The 19,395-nt window shown below is 41.3% G+C and overlaps 1 protein-coding gene across 4 annotated transcripts in view; it reads right to left on the bottom strand.

The window, feature by feature from the left end:
- Window positions 1-1,001: 1,001 nt before the first annotated feature.
- LOC123758614 (chromatin-remodeling complex ATPase chain Iswi) overlaps window positions 1,002-19,395 on the bottom strand; it is a 103,285-nt gene continuing 84,891 nt past the window's right edge. For all 4 annotated transcript variants that reach the window (XM_045743068.2, XM_045743069.2, XM_045743070.2 and 1 more), the window contains 2 exons: window positions 12,825-12,985; window positions 1,002-2,772 (listed from right to left, as the gene is read on the bottom strand). In XM_045743068.2, coding sequence (XP_045599024.1) covers window positions 2,541-2,772; window positions 12,825-12,985 — 393 coding nt within the window. In that variant the 3' untranslated portion in view covers window positions 1,002-2,540. The remainder of the gene's footprint in view (window positions 2,773-12,824; window positions 12,986-19,395) is intronic.

The raw sequence follows: 19,395 nt of genomic DNA, 5'->3' as shown, positions 1-19,395 counted from the left end.
ACAAATTGTGTACCTTAACTTTTACATATTACAATTTAAACAAATTTAAGTATAAAAAGGGTGTAGAAAGCCCAGTACACAAGAGGTGGGCTTGCCAACTAACACCTTCCTACATCCTGGAGAACAGAGAACCGCTCACAGCATCGTCTTCACTCACCCATTATATGGGTAATAATCTTCAAAACAAATGTATTACCAAAGATGTACTACTGTATACATATTACTCAAAAAAAAAAAAAAAAAAAAAAAAAAAAAAAAATGTATTTTACAACAAAAGAAAACTATTAACGAAACGTTAAAGTGATACAAATAATTATATCCTCATTATTACCACTTCCTACTTTCTTAGGGATGCATCAGCTTGGGAAAAAATAGGAGCTATTTTTTTTTTTATAAAATACAATATGCTCACTGGGTTCTGCTAATTTAAATGAGTTTCTGGCCCATTTATATTATAAAATGTGATGTGTTTAAAAATCATTACAAAGATCAGAAAAGTGCTAGATAAAGTAGACACCAATGTCTACATTACTTGTCAATGCTTTCCATATTTTGTACTGTAATTATAATTTGTAGAGCTGTTTAGCACTAAACCTGTGGCTAGATGTGTTAACGTATACCCCCGTATGTGTGTATTACATATACTCTACAGAAGATATAATATATAGGCAATCGACGATCATGAAACACACACACACACACACAAAGGGTATACTAAAATATATATAAGAATCTTTACAACCAATGGAACATTCCAGTATATTAGAGGAACAGGAAAATTGCTGAACAGAATTTTGCTTGCCATGTTGAGTTATGCCCCATTTTTCATGCAACACCATTCAAATGCATGCGACAATCTGCATATATATTTTGTGAAACTATTTACACTGTAACAGGAATTATGGTGTATTATAAATCAAATATTGCATTCACCTGGACTCTAGGAGACTCGGACCACGGACCCGTTGTGTGCGAGGCCGTGTGACAAGTTAAATCAAATATAAGAAGAATATTTTATTACTACTGTATTTACAAAAACATAATGAAATTGATTTCCATATTGATAAATTTGATAATTGTTGGCATAATTACTGTCAAGTTTTTCCACGTTCTGTTGACCGTCAATTCTGCAAAAGTGGATTTGCAAATTTGGTTTAAACGAGCACCCAAAATCTGTAGAGGCAGGCTTGGATGTACACGGATTGTCTGGGCACGAGGCAGAGCAAATTTGGCTGTGTGCACACTTTTCAACCACATGTTTGTTGGGTCTGCAAGATACAAGCTAAACTACGTCTAAAGCTTTTTCTTGTATGTGCGATGCATTGTGCTATGCTCATGTTTACCCTAAGTGCTTCCTCTGCCCATCTGCCTCACCTTTAACTTATAGCAAGCCAAAAAATGTGTTTTACATTGTGATGCCTAACAATTTTGTTTTGCACATTACTCTCTTCCATCTCTGCACCATGCATCCACAGCCTATTTTAAACTATATATATATACCATTTTAGTATAAATGACAATATTAAGTCAAAGAATACTGAAAAGTGAAATTGTAATATTACAATCACGCAAGACTGAATTTACGTAAATAAAACATTATATAACGGAATGCGCAGCCAAAGGGTTCAAGAGTTCTCATAATAAACACAGTATATTATTATATTATGATTTAACATTCTTTAGTTCTAATGATGCTGTTCTATTGCATTTAAGCCAAAAATCTGTTTACAAATCTTTGTCACAAGGCAATATTTGAGCAGGTACACCTTACAGGCTTCCAATGCTCTAGCATATGGCTCAGTGCCATGTATAATCGCAGCCCACAGCTCGGCATATCAATTATGCATTTATTTCAACACCAATTGAATAAATTACTGTTACTGGTCAAAATATAAATATTGATAACATTTTAAAACTAGGCAGTGTCTCGTACACCCAACAATGGTTACCCATTTTTTTTTTTTCGAATGTTCAATTCAATTAATTTTTGAGTATTTTGATACAAAAATCAATGTTCAAAATCTATAAACATTTTAAACAAAAATTAAAAAGACTTTTATATATCAATAAGCAAGTCAAGAGTGTGACACAGTTAACAAAAATGGGTTCCCCAATTGGAATGGGAAAGTGTCAACACAGAATGGTCACTTGGACATCTAGCACACCCTCTTACCAGACACACGACACATGTAAGCTGTAGGAGGCTTTACATGTGCTTACCTGGTTGTGTGTAAGGGGAGAGAACTCTAGTTCAAGAGTCTCCCCTACTAGCTACTGTACTTGGTGCAGTTATATCTCCTTACGTTAGTTCTCTCTCACACTTGCCGTGAATGAAGGTTGTATGGGCCGAATATCCAATTGGGTTTGTTGGTCTTGGGGACAAAATAACATGGGACTTTTTAACCCCATTATAAATCTTTTTATAAACATGGGAATGCTGTACTTAAACATACACAGTAAAATATTTAATCTACTCTGTTTGCAGATCTTATAACACTGTAACTGCATCTGCAATAATTTATTATCGAAGAACGACAAATTTATTCCGCCTTCTTCTTTCGTCTTCCTCGGCCATCTTGAGTGGCGCCGGCTCTCTTCCCCGACTTCATGTACAGCCCTCTAGGCCTGCCTTTTTTCCTCTCTGCTCTTTCTTTTTCTTCTAGTTCTTGATTTTCACGTTCAATAAGAGTAATTAATGTATTACATCGACGCTGGAGCTCCAATGCCGTTCGACTTTTAATGAACCAATCAAACCGGAATTGAGGTGCAGATCTGGAAAGACAAGAAGCGAGATGAAAGGAGGACATGGATGCCAGCCCATACAAAATATTGCTTTAATGCAATAAAAAAAGCTTTCTGCACTTCATGTTGCTGTTTAAACTAAACAAAATACAGCAACATTACAGTAGCACTAGCAAGCAAGCAAACAAGTTATTAGGGGTCTCACAGTACAGTTGGCTTCATTCTCTACTCGCAATCAAGGATCCCAGATTCGATTCCCAGGCAGAACGGGAATTCAGGCAGGGAATTCGATTCCCTGCCCGAAACGCTTTGCGTAATAGTGGCTTTAGGCATTGTATGTACTAGCCCTATCTATTAACCCAACAAACTTTGTAAAATCTCTTTATGTATGTACCTTACCCTAAATAAACATTTATTTATTTATTATATTTATAAAACAGAAATGGTTGGGCACATTTCCTTTCACCTAATGCCTCTGTTAACCTAGCAGTAACAGGCACTCAAAGTTAGGAAACAGTTATGGGGTTGCATACCAGGGAGAGTCCAGACTCTACCATCAACTTCCTCAAATGCTAGACCACACACACATAATAAGGCACCCTTATGGAATCACAGATACTAAGAACCAGTATATAAAATATCAAGCAATTCCACAAATACGATAACATCTTTCCTATTTGCCCACATGTAACATTTCGAAGGCACACTGAAGGAAGTCCATGTTATAACTGGCCTCATAAATGAGGCAAATGCAATATTTGCAACATTAACTAAAACTCACATTAGGGATTATTATAAAAATGAGATATGGGTGCCAACGGACAATCTTTTCAGATGTGACAGGAAACACAGACTACAGGGTGGGGTCAGCCTGAACATCAAAGACAGCCTCAGTGCCACTCAGCTGCTAAACACCACAAACAATATGGTGGAAGTGCTCATAGTCAAAATAGAAAAGATAAATGTGGTGACTGTCCTTGTATATAAAGCACCAGATACAAATCCTCAGTCGTTTAAAACCAACTTATAAAAATAGAATTCTGCCTAGAAGACCTCACAAACCCCTACCCCGAACACCATTATGCTTAATGATTTCAAATCAAGGCATCTAAACTGGAAAAATTTGAACTTTTATACCAGAGGAAGTAGTCTAAATGAAGAGTCACACAATGACCTCTTGCAGATGTGACAGATTTACTTTAAACCAGCAAATAGTAGAACTAGAAAACACCTAGATCTTATTTTTACAAACAAATATTGAACTGATTAGGGACATAATGATTACAAATACTGTACATGTTACTCAGATCACAATGTAATCAAAGTTCAAACATGCATGGCCAACAGACTTCTACAGACTCAAATCTAAGAAGAAGAGAATTCAAGAAATTCAATTCTAATAAACAGATTAACTGAGAATGATTAAACCAAAACATTTCAGAAATATTCAAGGGAAAACTAGATAATGCAAACTTAAACCAGTGTCTTTAGAAAATAGGCACTGTAGCAATATAAATAAATGAATAAATAAATAAATAAATAAATAATATATATACAGTATATATATATATATATGTCGTACCTAGTAGCCAGAATGCATTTCTCGGCCTACTATGCAAGGCCCGATTTGCCTAATAAGCCAAGTTTTCCCGAATTAATATATTTTCTCTATTTTTTTTCTTATGAAATGATAAAGCTACCCATTTCATTATGTATGAGGAAATTTTTTTTTTATTGGAGTTAAAATTAACGTAGATATATGACCGAACCTAACCAACCCTACCTAACCTAACCTAACCTAACCTATCTTTATAGGTTAGGTAGCCGAAAAAGTTAGGTTAGGTAGGTTAGGTAGTCGAAAAACAATTAATTCATGAAAACTTGGCTTATTAGGCAAATTGCGCCTTGCATAGTAGGCTGAGAAGTGCGTTCTGGCTACTAGGTACGACACACACACACACACACACACACACACACACACACACACACATATATATATATGTATATATATATATATTTTCGACATATACTCGTATTCTTATATTCGACATATATTTGTATTTCGACATATACTACGTATTCTTATATTCGATATATATTCGTATTTTTTATATACGACATACATATATATATATATATATATATATATATATATATATATATATATATATATATATATATATATGTCGTACCTAGTAGCCAGAACGCACTTCTCAGCCTACTATGCAAGGCCCAATTTGCCTAATAAGCCAAGTTTTCATGAAATATTTGTTTTTCGACTACCTAACCTACCTAACCTAACTTTTTCGGCTACCTAACCTAACCTAACCTATAAAGATAGGTTAGGTTAGGTTAGGTAGGGTTGGTTAGGTTCGGTCATATATCTACGTTAATTTCAACTTCATTAAAAAAAAATTAACCTCATACATAATGAAATGGGTAGCTTTATTATTTCATAAGAAAAAAAATAGAGAAAATATATTAATTCAGGAAAACTTGGCTTATTGGGCAAATCTGGCCTTGCATAGTAGGCCGAGAAGTGCATTCTGGCTACTAGGTACGACATATATATATATATATATATATATATATGTCGTACCTAGTAGCCAGAACTCACTTCTCAGCCTACTATTCAAGGCCCGATTTGCCTAATAAGCCAAGTTTTCCTGAATTAATATATTTACTATAATTTTTTTCTTATGAAATGATAAAGCAACCCTTTTCTCTATTTATGAGGTCAATTTTTTTTATTGGAGTTAAAATTAACGTAGATATATGACCGAACCTAACCAACCCTACCTAACCTAACCTAACCTATATTTATAGGTAAGGTTAGGTTAGGTAGCCAAAAAAAGCTAGGTTAGGTTAGGTTAGGTAGACGAAAAAACATTAATTCATGAAAACTTGGCTTATTAGGCAAATCGGGCCTTGAATAGTAGGCTGAGAAGTGCGTTCTGGCTATTAGGTACGACATATATATATATATATATATATATATATATATATATATATATATATATATATATATATATATATATATATTGTGTGTGTGTGTGTGTGTGTGTGTGTGTGTGTGTGTGTGTGTGTGTGTGTGTGTGTGTGTGTGTGTGTGTGTGTGTGTGTGTACTCACCTAGTTGTACTCACCTAGTTGTGTTTGCGGGGGTTGAGCTCTGGCTCTTTGGTCCCGCCTCTCAACCGTCAATCAACAGGTGTACAGATTCCTGAGCCTATCGGGCTCTGTCATATCTACACTTGAAACTGTGTATGGAGTCAGCCTCCACCACATCACTTCCTAATGCATTCCATTTGTCAACCACTCTGACACTAAAAAAGTTCTTTCTAATATCTCTGTGGCTCATTTGGGCACTCAGTTTCCACCTGTGTCCCCTAGTACGTGTGCCCCTTGTGTTAAATAGACTGTCTTTATCTACCCTATCAATCCCCTTCAGAATCTTGAATGTGGTGATCATGTCCCCCCTAACTCTTCTGTCTTCCAGCGAAGTGAGGTTTAATTCCCGTAGTCTCTCCTCTTAGCTCATACCTCTCAGCTCGGGTACTAGTCTGGTGGCAAACCTTTGAACCTTTTCCAGTTTAGTCTTATCCTTGACTAGATATGGACTCCATGCTGGGGCTGCATACTCCAGGATTGGCCTGACATATGTGGTATACAAAGTTCTGAATGATTCTTTACACAAGTTTCTGAATGCCGTTCGTATGTTGGCCAGCCTGGCATATGCCGCTGATGTTATCCGCTTGATATGTGCTGCAGGAGACAGGTCTGGCGTGATATCAACCCCCAAGTCTTTTTCCTTCTCTGACTCCTGAAGAATTTCCTCTCCCAGATGATACCTTGTATCTGGCCTCCTGCTCCCTACACCTATCTTCATTACATTACATTTGGTTGGGTTAAACTCTAACAACCATTTGTTCGACCATTCCTTCAGCTTGTCTAGGTCTTCTTGAAGCCTCAAACAGTCCTCTTCTGTTTTAATCCTTCTCATAATTTTAGCATCGTCCGCAAACATTGAGAGAAATGAATCGATACCCTCCGGGAGATCATTTACATATATCAGAAACAAGATAGGACCGAGTACAGAGCCCTGTGGGACTCCACTGGTGACTTCACGCCAATCGGAGGTCTCACCCCTCACCGTAACTCTCTGCTTCCTATTGCTTAGATACTCCCTTATCCACTGGAGCACCTTTCCAGCTACACCTGCCTGTCTCTCCAGCTTATGTACCAGCCTCTTATGCGGTACTGTGTCAAAGGCTTTCCGACAATCCAAGAAAATGCAGTCCGCCCAGCCCTCTCTTTCTTGCTTAATCTGTGTCACCTGATTGTAGAATTCTATCAAGCCTGTAAGGCAAGATTTACCCTCCCTGAATCCATGTTGGCGATTTGTCACGAAGTCCCTTCTCTCCAGATGTGTTACCAGGTTTTTTCTCACGATCTTCTCCATCACCTTGCATGGTATACAAGTCAAGGACACTGGCCTGTAGTTCAGTGCCTCTTGTCTGTCGCCCTTTTTGTATATTGGGACCACATTCGCCGTCTTCCATATTTCTGGTAGGTCTCCCGTCTCTAGTGACTTACTATACACTATGGAGAGTGGCAGGCAAAGTGCCTCTGCACACTCTTTCAGTACCCATGGTGAGATCCCATCTGGACCAACAGCCTTTCTAACATCCAGATCCAGCAGGTGTCTCTTGACCTCCTCTCTCGTAATTTCGAACTCCTCCAAGGCCGCCTGGTTTACCTCCCTTTCTCCTAACACAGTGACCTCACCCTGTTCTATTGTGAAGACCTCCTGGAACCTCTTGTTGAGTTCCTCACACACCTCTCTGTCATTCTCTGTATACCTGTCCTCGCCTGTTCTAAGTTTCAATACCTGTTCTTTCACTGTTGTTTTCCTTCTGATGTGACTGTGGAGTAGCTTTGGTTCGGTCTTGGCTTTGTTTGCTATATCATTTTTTAAATTTTTCTCTGCTTCTCTTCTCACCCTGACGTACTCATTCCTGGTTCTCTGGTATCTCTCTCTGCTTTCTGGTGTTCTGTTATTCCGGAAGTTCCTCCACGCCTTTTTGTTCAGTTTCTTCACTTCCATACATGCCCTATTATACCATGGATTCTTCTGTTGCTTCTCGGATTTTTCCCTTTGGGCCGGGATGAACCTGTTTACTGCCTCCTGACACTTTTGGGTAACATAGTCTATCATACCCTGTACAGACTTGTCTCTGAGGTCTGTGTCCCAAGGTATTTCACTTAGGAAACTTCTCATCTGTTCATAATTCCCCTTTCGGTATGCCAGCCTTTTGATTCCTAGTTCTTTTTGGGGGGAGATAAGTCCTAGCTCTACCAGGTACTCAAAGTTCAATACACTGTGGTCACTCATTCCCAAGGGCGCTTCCATCTTAACTTCCCTTATATCCCATTCATTTAGGGTAAATATCAAATCAAGCATTGCTGGTTCATCTTCTCCTCTCATTCTTGTTGGTTCTTTGGTAGAGTGAGTGAGTGAGTGAGTGAGTGAGTGAGTGAGTGAGTGAGTGAGTGAGTGAGTGAGTGAGTGAGTGAGTGAGTGAGTGAGTGAGTGAGTGAGTGAGTGAGTGAGTGAGTGAGTGAGTGAGTGAGTGAGTGAGTGAGTGAGTGAGTGAGTGAGTGAGTGAGTGAGTGAGTGAGTGAGTGAGTGAGTGAGTGAGTGAGTGAGTGAGTGAGTGAGTGAGTGAGTGAGTGAGTGAGTGAGTGAGTGAGTGAGTGAGTGAGTGAGTGAGTGAGTGAGTGAGTGAGTGAGTGAGTGAGTGAGTGAGTGAGTGAGTGAGTGAGTGAGTGAGTGAGTGAGTGAGTGAGTGAGTGAGTGAGTGAGTGAGTGAGTGAGTGAGTGAGTGAGTGAGTGAGTGAGTGAGTGAGTGAGTGAGTGAGTGAGTGAGTGAGTGAGTGAGTGAGTGAGTTGAGTGAGTGAGTGAGTGAGTGAGTGAGTGAGTGAGTGAGTGAGTGAGTGAGTGAGTGAGTGAGTGAGTGAGTGAGTGAGTGAGTGAGTGAGTGAGTGAGTGAGTGAGTGAGTGAGTGAGTGAGTGAGTGAGTGAGTGAGTGAGTGAGTGAGTGAGTGAGTGAGTGAGTGAGTGAGTGAGTGAGTGAGTGAGTGAGTGAGTGAGTGAGTGAGTGAGTGAGTGAGTGAGTGAGTGAGTGAGTGAGTGAGTGAGTGAGTGAGTGAGTGAGTGAGTGAGTGAGTGAGTGAGTGAGTGAGTGAGTGAGTGAGTGAGTGAGTGAGTGAGTGAGTGAGTGAGTGAGTGAGTGAGTGAGTGAGTGAGTGAGTGAGTGAGTGAGTGAGTGAGTGAGTGAGTGAGTGAGTGAGTGAGTGAGTGAGTGAGTGAGTGAGTGAGTGAGTGAGTGAGTGAGTGAGTGAGTGAGTGAGTGAGTGAGTGAGTGAGTGAGTGAGTGAGTGAGTGAGTGAGTGAGTGAGTGAGTGAGTGAGTGAGTGAGTGAGTGAGTGAGTGAGTGAGTGAGTGAGTGAGTGAGTGAGTGAGTGAGTGAGTGAGTGAGTGAGTGAGTGAGTGAGTGAGTGAGTGAGTGAGTGAGTGAGTGAGTGAGTGAGTGAGTGAGTGAGTGAGTGAGTGAGTGAGTGAGTGAGTGAGTGAGTGAGTGAGTGAGTGAGTGAGTGAGTGAGTGAGTGAGTGAGTGAGTGAGTGAGTGAGTGAGTGAGTGAGTGAGTGAGTGAGTGAGTGAGTGTGTGTGTGTGTGTGTGTGTGTGTGTGTGTGTGTGTGTGTGTGTGTGTGTGTGTGTGTGTGTGTGTGTGTGTGTGTGTGTGTGTGTGTGTGTGTGTGTGTGTGTGTGTGTGTGTGTGTGTGTGTGTGTGTGTGTGTGTGTGTGTGTGTGTGTGTGTGTGTGTGTGTGTGTGTGTGTGTGTGTGTGTGTGTGTGTGTGTGTGTGTGTGTGTGTGTGTGTGTGTGTGTGTGTGTGTGTGTGTGTGTGTGTGTGTGTGTGTGTGTGTGTGTGTGTGTGTGTGTGTGTGTGTGTGTGTGTGTGTGTGTGTGTGTGTGTGTGTGTGTGTGTGTGTGTGTGTGTGTGTGTGTGTGTGTGTGTGTGTGTGTGTGTGTGTGTGTGTGTGTGTGTGTGTGTGTGTGTGTGTGTGTGTGTGTGTGTGTGTGTGTGTGTGTGTGTGTGTGTGTGTGTGTGTGTGTGTGTGTGTGTGTGTGTGTGTGTGTGTGTGTGTGTGTGTGTGTGTGTGTGTGTGTGTGTGTGTGTGTGTGTGTGTGTGTGTGTGTGTGTGTGTGTGTGTGTGTGTGTGTGTGTGTGTGTGTGTGTGTGTGTGTGTGTGTGTGTGTGTGTGTGTGTGTGTGTGTGTGTGTGTGTGTGTGTGTGTGTGTGTGTGTGTGTGTGTGTGTGTGTGTGTGTGTGTGTGTGTGTGTGTGTGTGTGTGTGTGTGTGTGTGTGTGTGTGTGTGTGTGTGTGTGTGTGTGTGTGTGTGTGTGTGTGTGTGTGTGTGTGTGTGTGTGTGTGTGTGCTAAATCACATATTACTGATGAGAAAGAGATGATGCAAGCTAGAATGAGAATGCCGTTCTCTCAATATCTGACGAAAACAAATTGGAGAACCTCTAAAATGCTTCACTTAATCCCAAGAACTACAAAGAAGGCTGTGTAGACAAATAATAACAATTGCACTAAAGTTGCAAGAATAATAAAATCCAGGAAAGACAGAGAGAGCAAAAACTTATACATGAAATAGAGAGGAATCCAAAATACTTTTTCTCCAATGCAAAATCTAGAACAAGAACTGCATCCTGCATTAGGCCCTTGTGCAAGGGTGATGGAACTTTCATAGATGACAATAAAGAAATGAGTGAAATATTGAGGCTATAGCGCAACTGTTCTCAGTGAACCCCACAACACATTGAAGATCAACAATCGAAATGAATTATGAATGTGACACCAACATGGAACCAAATATCAGATGTCACCCCTATCCCCACTGGACTTTGAAGCAGTCAGCATGCCCATGCACTCTGCACCAGGCCAAGACTCCTGGAATTATATATTCAAGAAGTGTAAAACACCATTATCACAGGCTCTAATTCGGTCGGCCACCTCCAGGGACTCGTGTGGCCCAAGCTTTGCTTCAAGAGGCTGGGTCGTTCTTGCCCTTGATGGGGTGGTTCTTCTCCAGCCATGACCACGGCAGTCTCTGGGTTTGGAGTCCCAATGCATTCTTTCACCAACTTCGAGGTAAACTCTGGAGCTGGAGCTCCTAGGGCAGTTTGTTGTTGCCTTCAACTTCATTCTGTTTCTGCGACGGCACTGGAACCAATCGTATTGGTTTTTGCCTTTCCATTGGAGACTTTCGGCGATCGTGGAGAGGGGGAGACGTGCTGCATGGGTGACAGCTTGTTCCCCTAATCAACCTGCCCTGGAGAGGCCACTCCAGACCAACAACCAGAGTGCAACTCCATAGTCTCCTGAGACTGATGGATGACTAATACTACTATACTACTGTATACACATATACACCTCTTTTAAGTATCTACATTTTTGTGTACCATGACGATCCCACTAAGATGGTCAGATGGGCTCACACACAGCACAGCGTCAACACACCAGTCAGCTGACGATGCCACCAACATGCGGATCACAGACTCTAGGCACAATGTTATTATTATCAGCATTCTGGTCAGTAAATCCTGAGTATGAATCATTTTTGCATAAGTTTATTTCTAAAGGCGCACAAAGTCGTTTCATGATGTGAAGATGTACCAAACAATGGCAGAGGGTTGTGGCTGTCTGCGTCATGCTGTGAACATCATAAACAGCACAGTGTTCATTGATATCTGAGCAATGTACATAGTCTATCATAGTCAAGATCTTCTATGATACTATCGTTGCAAAATATTAGCAGTTACTTATATGTTTCATCATTTTTAAATGATGCTGTTGACACAAACTGAACAGCAGTACTGTTAGCTCATGCTGCATATGCCAGCCTTGGTTGTTCATTCAGTACTAAAGCCTTCACACCCAGGAATGGTGTCCATGATTTTTTTTCAAGATGCAGACCGTTTACTGAGAGACTGAGGAAGTTGATGCGAGTCCTGTGTACCTGCCGGAGATTTAAAATCTTTCGAGGTAGCCTAATATTTCATATGATAGCATGTACAGCCCAAGGGTTAAAGAACACAATAAAGCAGCTGTCACGACCAAGAAAAATGACAAGGCAAATAACAACAACTTTCCAAACAAGGGATGCCATACCAATGATGCCACTTTTCTAGACACTAGTACTCTCTAGGGTGGAATATTGTGGCTCAGTAACAGCCTCTTTCAAAGCTAGAGAAATTGTTGACCTGGAGAATGTGCAAAGATCTTTTATTGCTGGAATCCATTCTTATAAAACATTTAATTAATGGGACAAGTTAAAATGCTAAAATCTGTATTCCATAGAGTGCAGGCGAGGGAGAGATATACATCATAATTTTAATTTAATTAATTAATTTACACCTGAAAAATATTAAGAGGTAATGGTTCCAAATCTGTACATGGAAATAGCATCACACAAGACCAGGAGTCATAGCAGGATGTGCAAAATAGCCTCATTGAAAAGCAGAGGTGCAATAGGTACACAGTGAGCACTATCAACATTGAAGACCCAAGACTTTTTTAACACACTCCATGTACACTCAATGGGCATAACTGGCCAGCCTCTCATGGTTTTCAAGAGAGAACTCGATAAACACCTTCAAAGGACAACTAATCAACCAGCTTGCGATTCACACATTAGGAAGCGAGCAGCCGCATCCAATAGCCATGTTGATCAAACCACCAACCAGGAGGACTGGTCAGAGACCGAGCTGCGGGGACGTTGATCCTGGTAATCGCCACAAGGTAACCACAACGTAAGGTTGAGGGTACCTTGACACAAGCCTAAAGTATACATATACATATGCTTCCTGTCCCTATATCATGAGACACCATATTATACAGTGAACTATTGACAATACACTAAATATATAAAAATGTTAAGTATTACATATTTGATTTACAGCTTTAGGAATTTGAATTTGTGACAAAGTGATCCCCATCTCAGCTCACCTTACAGCTGCTCGTAACTCTTCGTACACATTTTCTTTATCGAATCCCAGCTTGTGCAGCATACACACAAGGAAACGATCCTCTTCTTCAGTATAGTTCTTCCCCTTATTAGTTCCATAAGATATTCGTAATTGATGGAATGGTGCTCTGTAACGAGCCATCTGTAAAAAGAATATTCAACCAGTTAATAGTCGAAACAGTCAACAAGTCATAAGAAATAGTCAACAGTCGAAACCCAGTCTTCATGTCTATAGTGGAGGACTGTAAGAGAAGAATAACTGAGATACAGCTGAAAGGTTATAGTGTGAAATTCATGTGGATTCCATCTCATGTTGGAATAGTGCTCAACGAGGTGGCGGATGACTTGGCCAAACGTGCCACATCAAAACCACAAGTTGACATTGAATGTGAATTCACAATGAGACAAATAAGAAGCAAAATCAGAAATATTCAGGCACAGGCGGGAGTGGAGAGGAGAGAGATAATGTATGAGAGTAGTCAAACCATGCAACACTACATGTATGTGAGTCAAAACACCCATTTCACTTATGGTAAAAGGAGAAATGCTTGGAGTGACTCTGTGTACATGCGGCTCAGGCTTGGGTACAAATATTACTGGGAATATGGGATAGATGTTCATGGTAATGACACGAAGTGTAAACTATGTGGTATGTTAAGGTCTCACACCCTTGCCCATTATATTCTTGATTGTCCGTTGATTAATGTATATAGAAACACTGAGATAAGGACTGTTCCTGAACAAATAGCCTGGATGTGTCACAACGGAAAGGTTGATGATATTCTTGAGAGATATAAGAATTTTGCACCAAGATTGTAATATTTTGTTGAATTATCTGCAGGTGTCTTGCAAATTGTCTATACAGTATACCTAGGTCATAAAAGTATTTGTGTGTACGTCTGATAACATACTACTTGTGAAGGAGGAAATGTATATTTTTACCTCTCAGAATGTTTGGTAATGTGTTTATTTGTGATGTGTGTCTATGTATATATTAACACGTTGTACTGAATGGGGTGAGAATAGCTTGAGCTACCTCATCCCTTTGTGTGTATTTTACCTCAATAAACTTATTTCAATTTCAATTTCAATTTCAACCAGTTAATATAGCATCTAGGAACATTGACTGAAAAATGTAGTGTGTAAATAAGTTGCTGTGATGTAGCCGCCATCGTCGACATAACAAAACATTTTTGAGACAAAACATTTCCAAAATTGGATTAAAGCATTACAAACATTACAAATGAGGTGGTAGAGGTACTGGGATTAAAAATAGAGAAAATAAACTTGGTGATTATTCTAATATACAAACCGCCAGATGCAACGGCCGAGGAATTCACAGAACAGATAAACAAAATACCTGTAGAGCCTTGATAATTTGGAGAACCCGATACCTGATATTATCTTCCTAAGTGACTTCAACTTGCCTAGTCTCAGATGGAGAACAGTAAACAATAATATTATACCAGGAAATTGATCGGGACCTAACCAACCACAGATTAGAGAACTACTTAGATTCTGTGACAAATTTTCACTCGGCCAGCAGATATCAGAGCCAACGAGAAATGAAAATATTCTAGATCTGGTCTTTACGAACAATGAAGACATTATCAGGGACATTAATATATCAGATACCACATACAGTACTCAGATCACAAGCTTATTGAAGCGCAAACGACCATCAATACTCAAAATAGACCTGAAACGTTGATCAAGCGAGAGGGGTTATTCAGTAAATTCAATTTTAATAATAAAAGGATAGACTGAGAGAAAATAAACAGGGAACTTACAAACATTCCATGGGAAACTGTTCTAAGTAATACAAGTCCTACAGAAGGAATTGAAAAACTGACTTTGGAAGCGTATCAAGTCTGTCTGAAACATGTTCCTTTGAGGAAAGCCAGAAAGAGATCCAATGTAGAAAGAGAACGCAGACAACACTATAAAAGAAGAAAAAAAATAACGAAAATGCTTAAGCAGATACGACTTTCCTGTCAAAGAAGGAATAATTTAAATAGGGAGATTGAAGAAATCGAGCGGAAATTGAAACACTCATATCAAACTGAAGAAAGGCAGTTTGAACAGAAAGCAATTCAGGAAATACATTCTGCATTCATGAAATGAATGCATTCTGCATTCTGGAAATGCAATTCAAAGAAAAATCCAAAATACTTCTTTACGTGTGCGAAATCAAAAGCAAAAACCACTGTCAGTATTGGACCAATTCGTACTAGTGAATGTTCATACATGGAGGATGACAAAGAAATTAGCGAACTCCTAAAAAAGCAGTATGAGGACATGTTCAGCACTCCAATAAATAACATGAAAGTGAAAGATCCAGACAATTTCTTTATGAGGGATATCCAAACCCCTGTATATATAACTGATATTAAAACGAGCGTGCTAGACTTTGAAAGAGAAATTGAAAACATGCCCATGCTCTCAGCTCCGGGTCCAGATTCATGGAATTCAATATTTATAAAGAAATGCAAAGTGCCAGTAGCACAGGCACTCAGTATAGTGTGGAGGAAGAGCTTGGACACGGGGGAGATACCAGATGCACTTAAAGGAGCAGACATAGCCCCTCTACACAAGGGAGGGAGCAGAGCATTGGCAAAGAATTATAGACCAGTTGCACTAACGTCCCACATAATAAAAGTATTGGAGAGAGTGATTAGGAGTCAGGTCACCAATTTCATGGAGACCAATGACCTTCACAACCCAGGCCAACATGGATTTCAAGCGGGAAGATCGTGCCTCTCACAGCTACTTGATCACTACAACAAAGTCACTGAAGCATTAGAAGAAAAACAGAATGCTGATGTGGTATACACGGACTTCGCAAAAGCTTTCGATAAATGTGACCATGCAGTAATAGCTCACAAAATGAGGTCAATGGGAATAACCAGTTAAGTAGGACGCTGGATACTCAGTTTTCTATTAAACAGGACTCAGCGAGTAAGTCAACCAAATAAAATAGAGTCCAAGCACAGTTAAAAGCTCTGTACCTCAGGGTACAGTCCTTGCACTGCTGCTTTTCCTTATTCTCATATCAGATATGAACAAAAATATAAGTCACAGCTTCGTATCATCCTTTGCAGATGACACAAAAATCAGTATGAAAACTACCTCGGCTGAAGACGTTGAAAAACTTCAAGTAGATATTAATAAAGTTTTCGACTGGGCAACAGAAAATAACATGATGTTTAACAGTGATAAATTCCAGGTACTCAGGTACGGTAAAAATGAGGACCTTAAACATAATACAAGGTACAAAACACAATCAAATGTGCCCATAGTAGGAAAACAGCACGTAAAGAATTTGGGAATAATGATGTCTGACGACCTAACGTTTAGGGAGCATAACCAAGCAAATATTGCGTCAGCCAGAAAAATGATCGGATGGATTACGAGAACTTTCAAATCCAGGGATCCCATCACAATGGTTGTAATCTTCAAGTCACTTGTGTTGTTCCGTCGCTCCAAGCAACAGCCTGGTGGACCAAACTCTCACAAGTCAAGCCTGGCCTCGTGCCGGTCTTGGGGAGTAGAAGAATTCCCAGAACCCCATCAACCAGGTATCAACCAGGTATCAAAGCTGCAATGATTATGGGTGTTCTATTATGACCCAAATATTTTAATTAGATAAATGTTTAGGATTCCAACATAATTCTATGTGAGAAGGTGGCGGCCATCAACATAAAACATTCTATCCTCTAACACCCACCTAAGTTACCCAGACAAATGCCAATACCATTATTTTGATCAATAACCCCTGCACTACGCACCTCTTCTTGAGGTGCGCAGAAAAAAAGAAATTCAGAACAAAATTATTTCATTTGACATTGTTAATGAGCATGTAGAAGGTATCCAAAAGGTAGAAATGAGGTGAGGGGGCTGCATTGGGAACAACTTTGTTGATTTATTTTCATAGTTTCTAACTTTACTGATTTTTTTCATGCTAACAGGTTGCATTTGTATATCAAAGGTACAGTTTATTATGTATAACTTTGAAAATATAAGTATGTATGGATATATCAGTATAGATATACAGACACCATGTACTTATTCATACTAATATTTATATATAAAAGCCTAAACCTTAAAATTGCATATAGCAATTTTTACCTCAAATATATACATAATAATCACTCATTTGCTGTTGTTAAAAGTTTAGTGTCTCCTCTATGGCTGCTCAAAATGTTCAGACACTGGATGCAGACGACGAGTCACAATAACGTGGCTGAAGAAATGATGACCAAACCACACACCAAAAGATGAGGAGACGACGACGTTTCAATCCATTCTGGACCATTAGGGTCCCGGTAGTACAGTCAGGCTCGTTCTCGATGCATGATCGAGTGTTCCGGGTTCAAATCCCGGGCGGGACAGAAGTGGTTGGGCACATTCCCTTTCACCTAATGCCTCTGTTCACCTAGCAAGGGGGGGGGGGGGGGGGGAGTTCCTCGATAAAAGTCAAATGTGTATGAATACATTAATACACTCTGGCTTCTGTTCCCCCGACACAGTGAATTGTAATTATTATCAAGTCGATTGTGATGAGGCGAGGGAGGCACGGGTATTAAGTAAGGCAAGAGAGAGGTGAGGAGCAGGTAAGAGGAGGTAATTCCTAGAGGAAGTTAAAAACAAGAAGAATGGTACGGAAGAATGGGAATGTAAAAATATGAGGAGAAAGAAAAAGAAAAAAGATGGGTAGGCTTATGTTAGGTCACATTTGTTAGAAATGTTAAAGCATCTGAGTAAGTCTGACCAACCAAGCATCAATGACCCAAGGACCTCCCCCCCCCCCCTGGGAAAGCAGCTGTCTCGTTCTTTGCCAGAACAAAAGGAGATGGCTGCAAACGAACAAACCTACCACCAGGACAAAATGAGGAGAAAACCCCTGTGCCGGAGGAGAGCATGAAGCTCCCCGACCTGACCCCTAGAGGCCAATGCCAACAAAATTAGAGCCTAGTAAAAACAATCCTGAACCGAAGGGGCCACCACAAACTGAGAAGAGGAAAGATAGGAGAACACCCTGTCCAAGGACCAGGACAGCTCAGGCAGCGCATGAGCGGGCCGGAGGTGAAACAAAGCACGAGATAGTTCATGGAACGGGGCAGATGAGACGTCCACCCTAAACGCAAGCTGGAGCGGCTCTGCCACCGACACACGATACAAGGCAACAGTATTAGGCATCAAATGACGGTCCTGAAAAAGCCAAGAAAGAGAGGACAAAACAACCCGATCCGAAAAAGAAAACAACCTATGAAGAGAGAAAAAAAGTGAAAAGAACGCCAGGAAGCTTCATACTGTCGCCGAGATGAAGCTCGCAGGTGGGACATCGTCAAAAAAGAGACCTGATCACCAAACAGATGGTGATAAACCTGCATCAAAAAGACCAGATGCGAAGAGCAGGGAAGAAGACCGAATCAGCCATTTACCAGACTGGTCCGACCAGCTGAAAAAGGTGGAGCTGCGGGAAAACGCTTCGGGTTCGCACACCAAGCAAACAGCGCCTGAAACCAAGGCTGGGCCGACCAACAAGGGGCCATGAGGACTACTCTCCCTGGGTAGGATTCTAACCAAGCCAGAACCTGAAGCAACAGCTGGACCGGGGAAAAGAGGAGGTACAGGTAATTCCACCTCGAGCAGTCCTGCTGAAAGGCATCCACCGCGACAACCTCGCAGTTGGGGAAGGGCGCCACATAGATCGGGAGATGCCGAGGCCACGCCAACACTAAGAGGTCTACTTCCGGGAGTCCGAATGTCTGACAGAGCCGATGAAGAGAGTCAGCGTCGACCGCCCATACCGTGGACAGGGGAATAAACCATGACAGGCCATCCGCCAGGATGCTGGACACTCCCTGGATAGGAACCGCACGGAGAGCCAATCCCCGAGAAGCCAGCATACGAGCCACTTAAAGCGGCCAGCCCCAAAGAGGCAAGAACCAAAGAAAACCCCCCGCAGGCAATGAACCACCTGGGAACAGTCCGCATGGAGCCGGACGGTCAAATCCCAAGCAGCCTGAACCCTCCGATGCGAAAACCAGACCGCTGCGAACTCCCGCACTGTGCTATGAGCCTGACGGAAGGACGGACCCCACCGTCCCCGGCCAGCCTGGTGAGCACTGGTCACAAAGCCCCAGCCGAGAGACGATGCGTCTGCGAACACATCGAGCGAGAGTTCGGGTAAGCGCCATGGCACTGAACCCCAAAAACCCATAAGAGGAAACTGGTGACGCAGCAACCGGCGCAAGACCCCTAGAGGACGAACCCAGCAATCGCGAGAGAGGCGGAAGGGACGTCCCCGAAGGAACCAGAATAGACACTGAAATCAAACCTGACCCGGCGGATAGAACAGCACGGCGAAGTTCAGACTCCCGCACAACTGCTTGAGCAACTGCCGAGTGACCTGGGACCCCCCCAGAAACAGCTGAAGGCGGGGACCGCAGCCACAGCAACTTCTCTGGAGAGACAAGGAAGCAGTCTGAGAGTCCCAAACAAGACCCAGCCAGGTCTGTACATGGGATGGAACCAGATGGGACTTCC

The sequence above is a fragment of the Procambarus clarkii genome, chromosome 31, assembly GCF_040958095.1.
Source record: "Procambarus clarkii isolate CNS0578487 chromosome 31, FALCON_Pclarkii_2.0, whole genome shotgun sequence".
Lineage (NCBI taxonomy): Eukaryota > Metazoa > Arthropoda > Malacostraca > Decapoda > Cambaridae > Procambarus > Procambarus clarkii.
The sequence above is the reverse complement of the archived record's forward strand: the minus strand, read 5'-3'. Positions and strand labels throughout refer to the sequence as shown.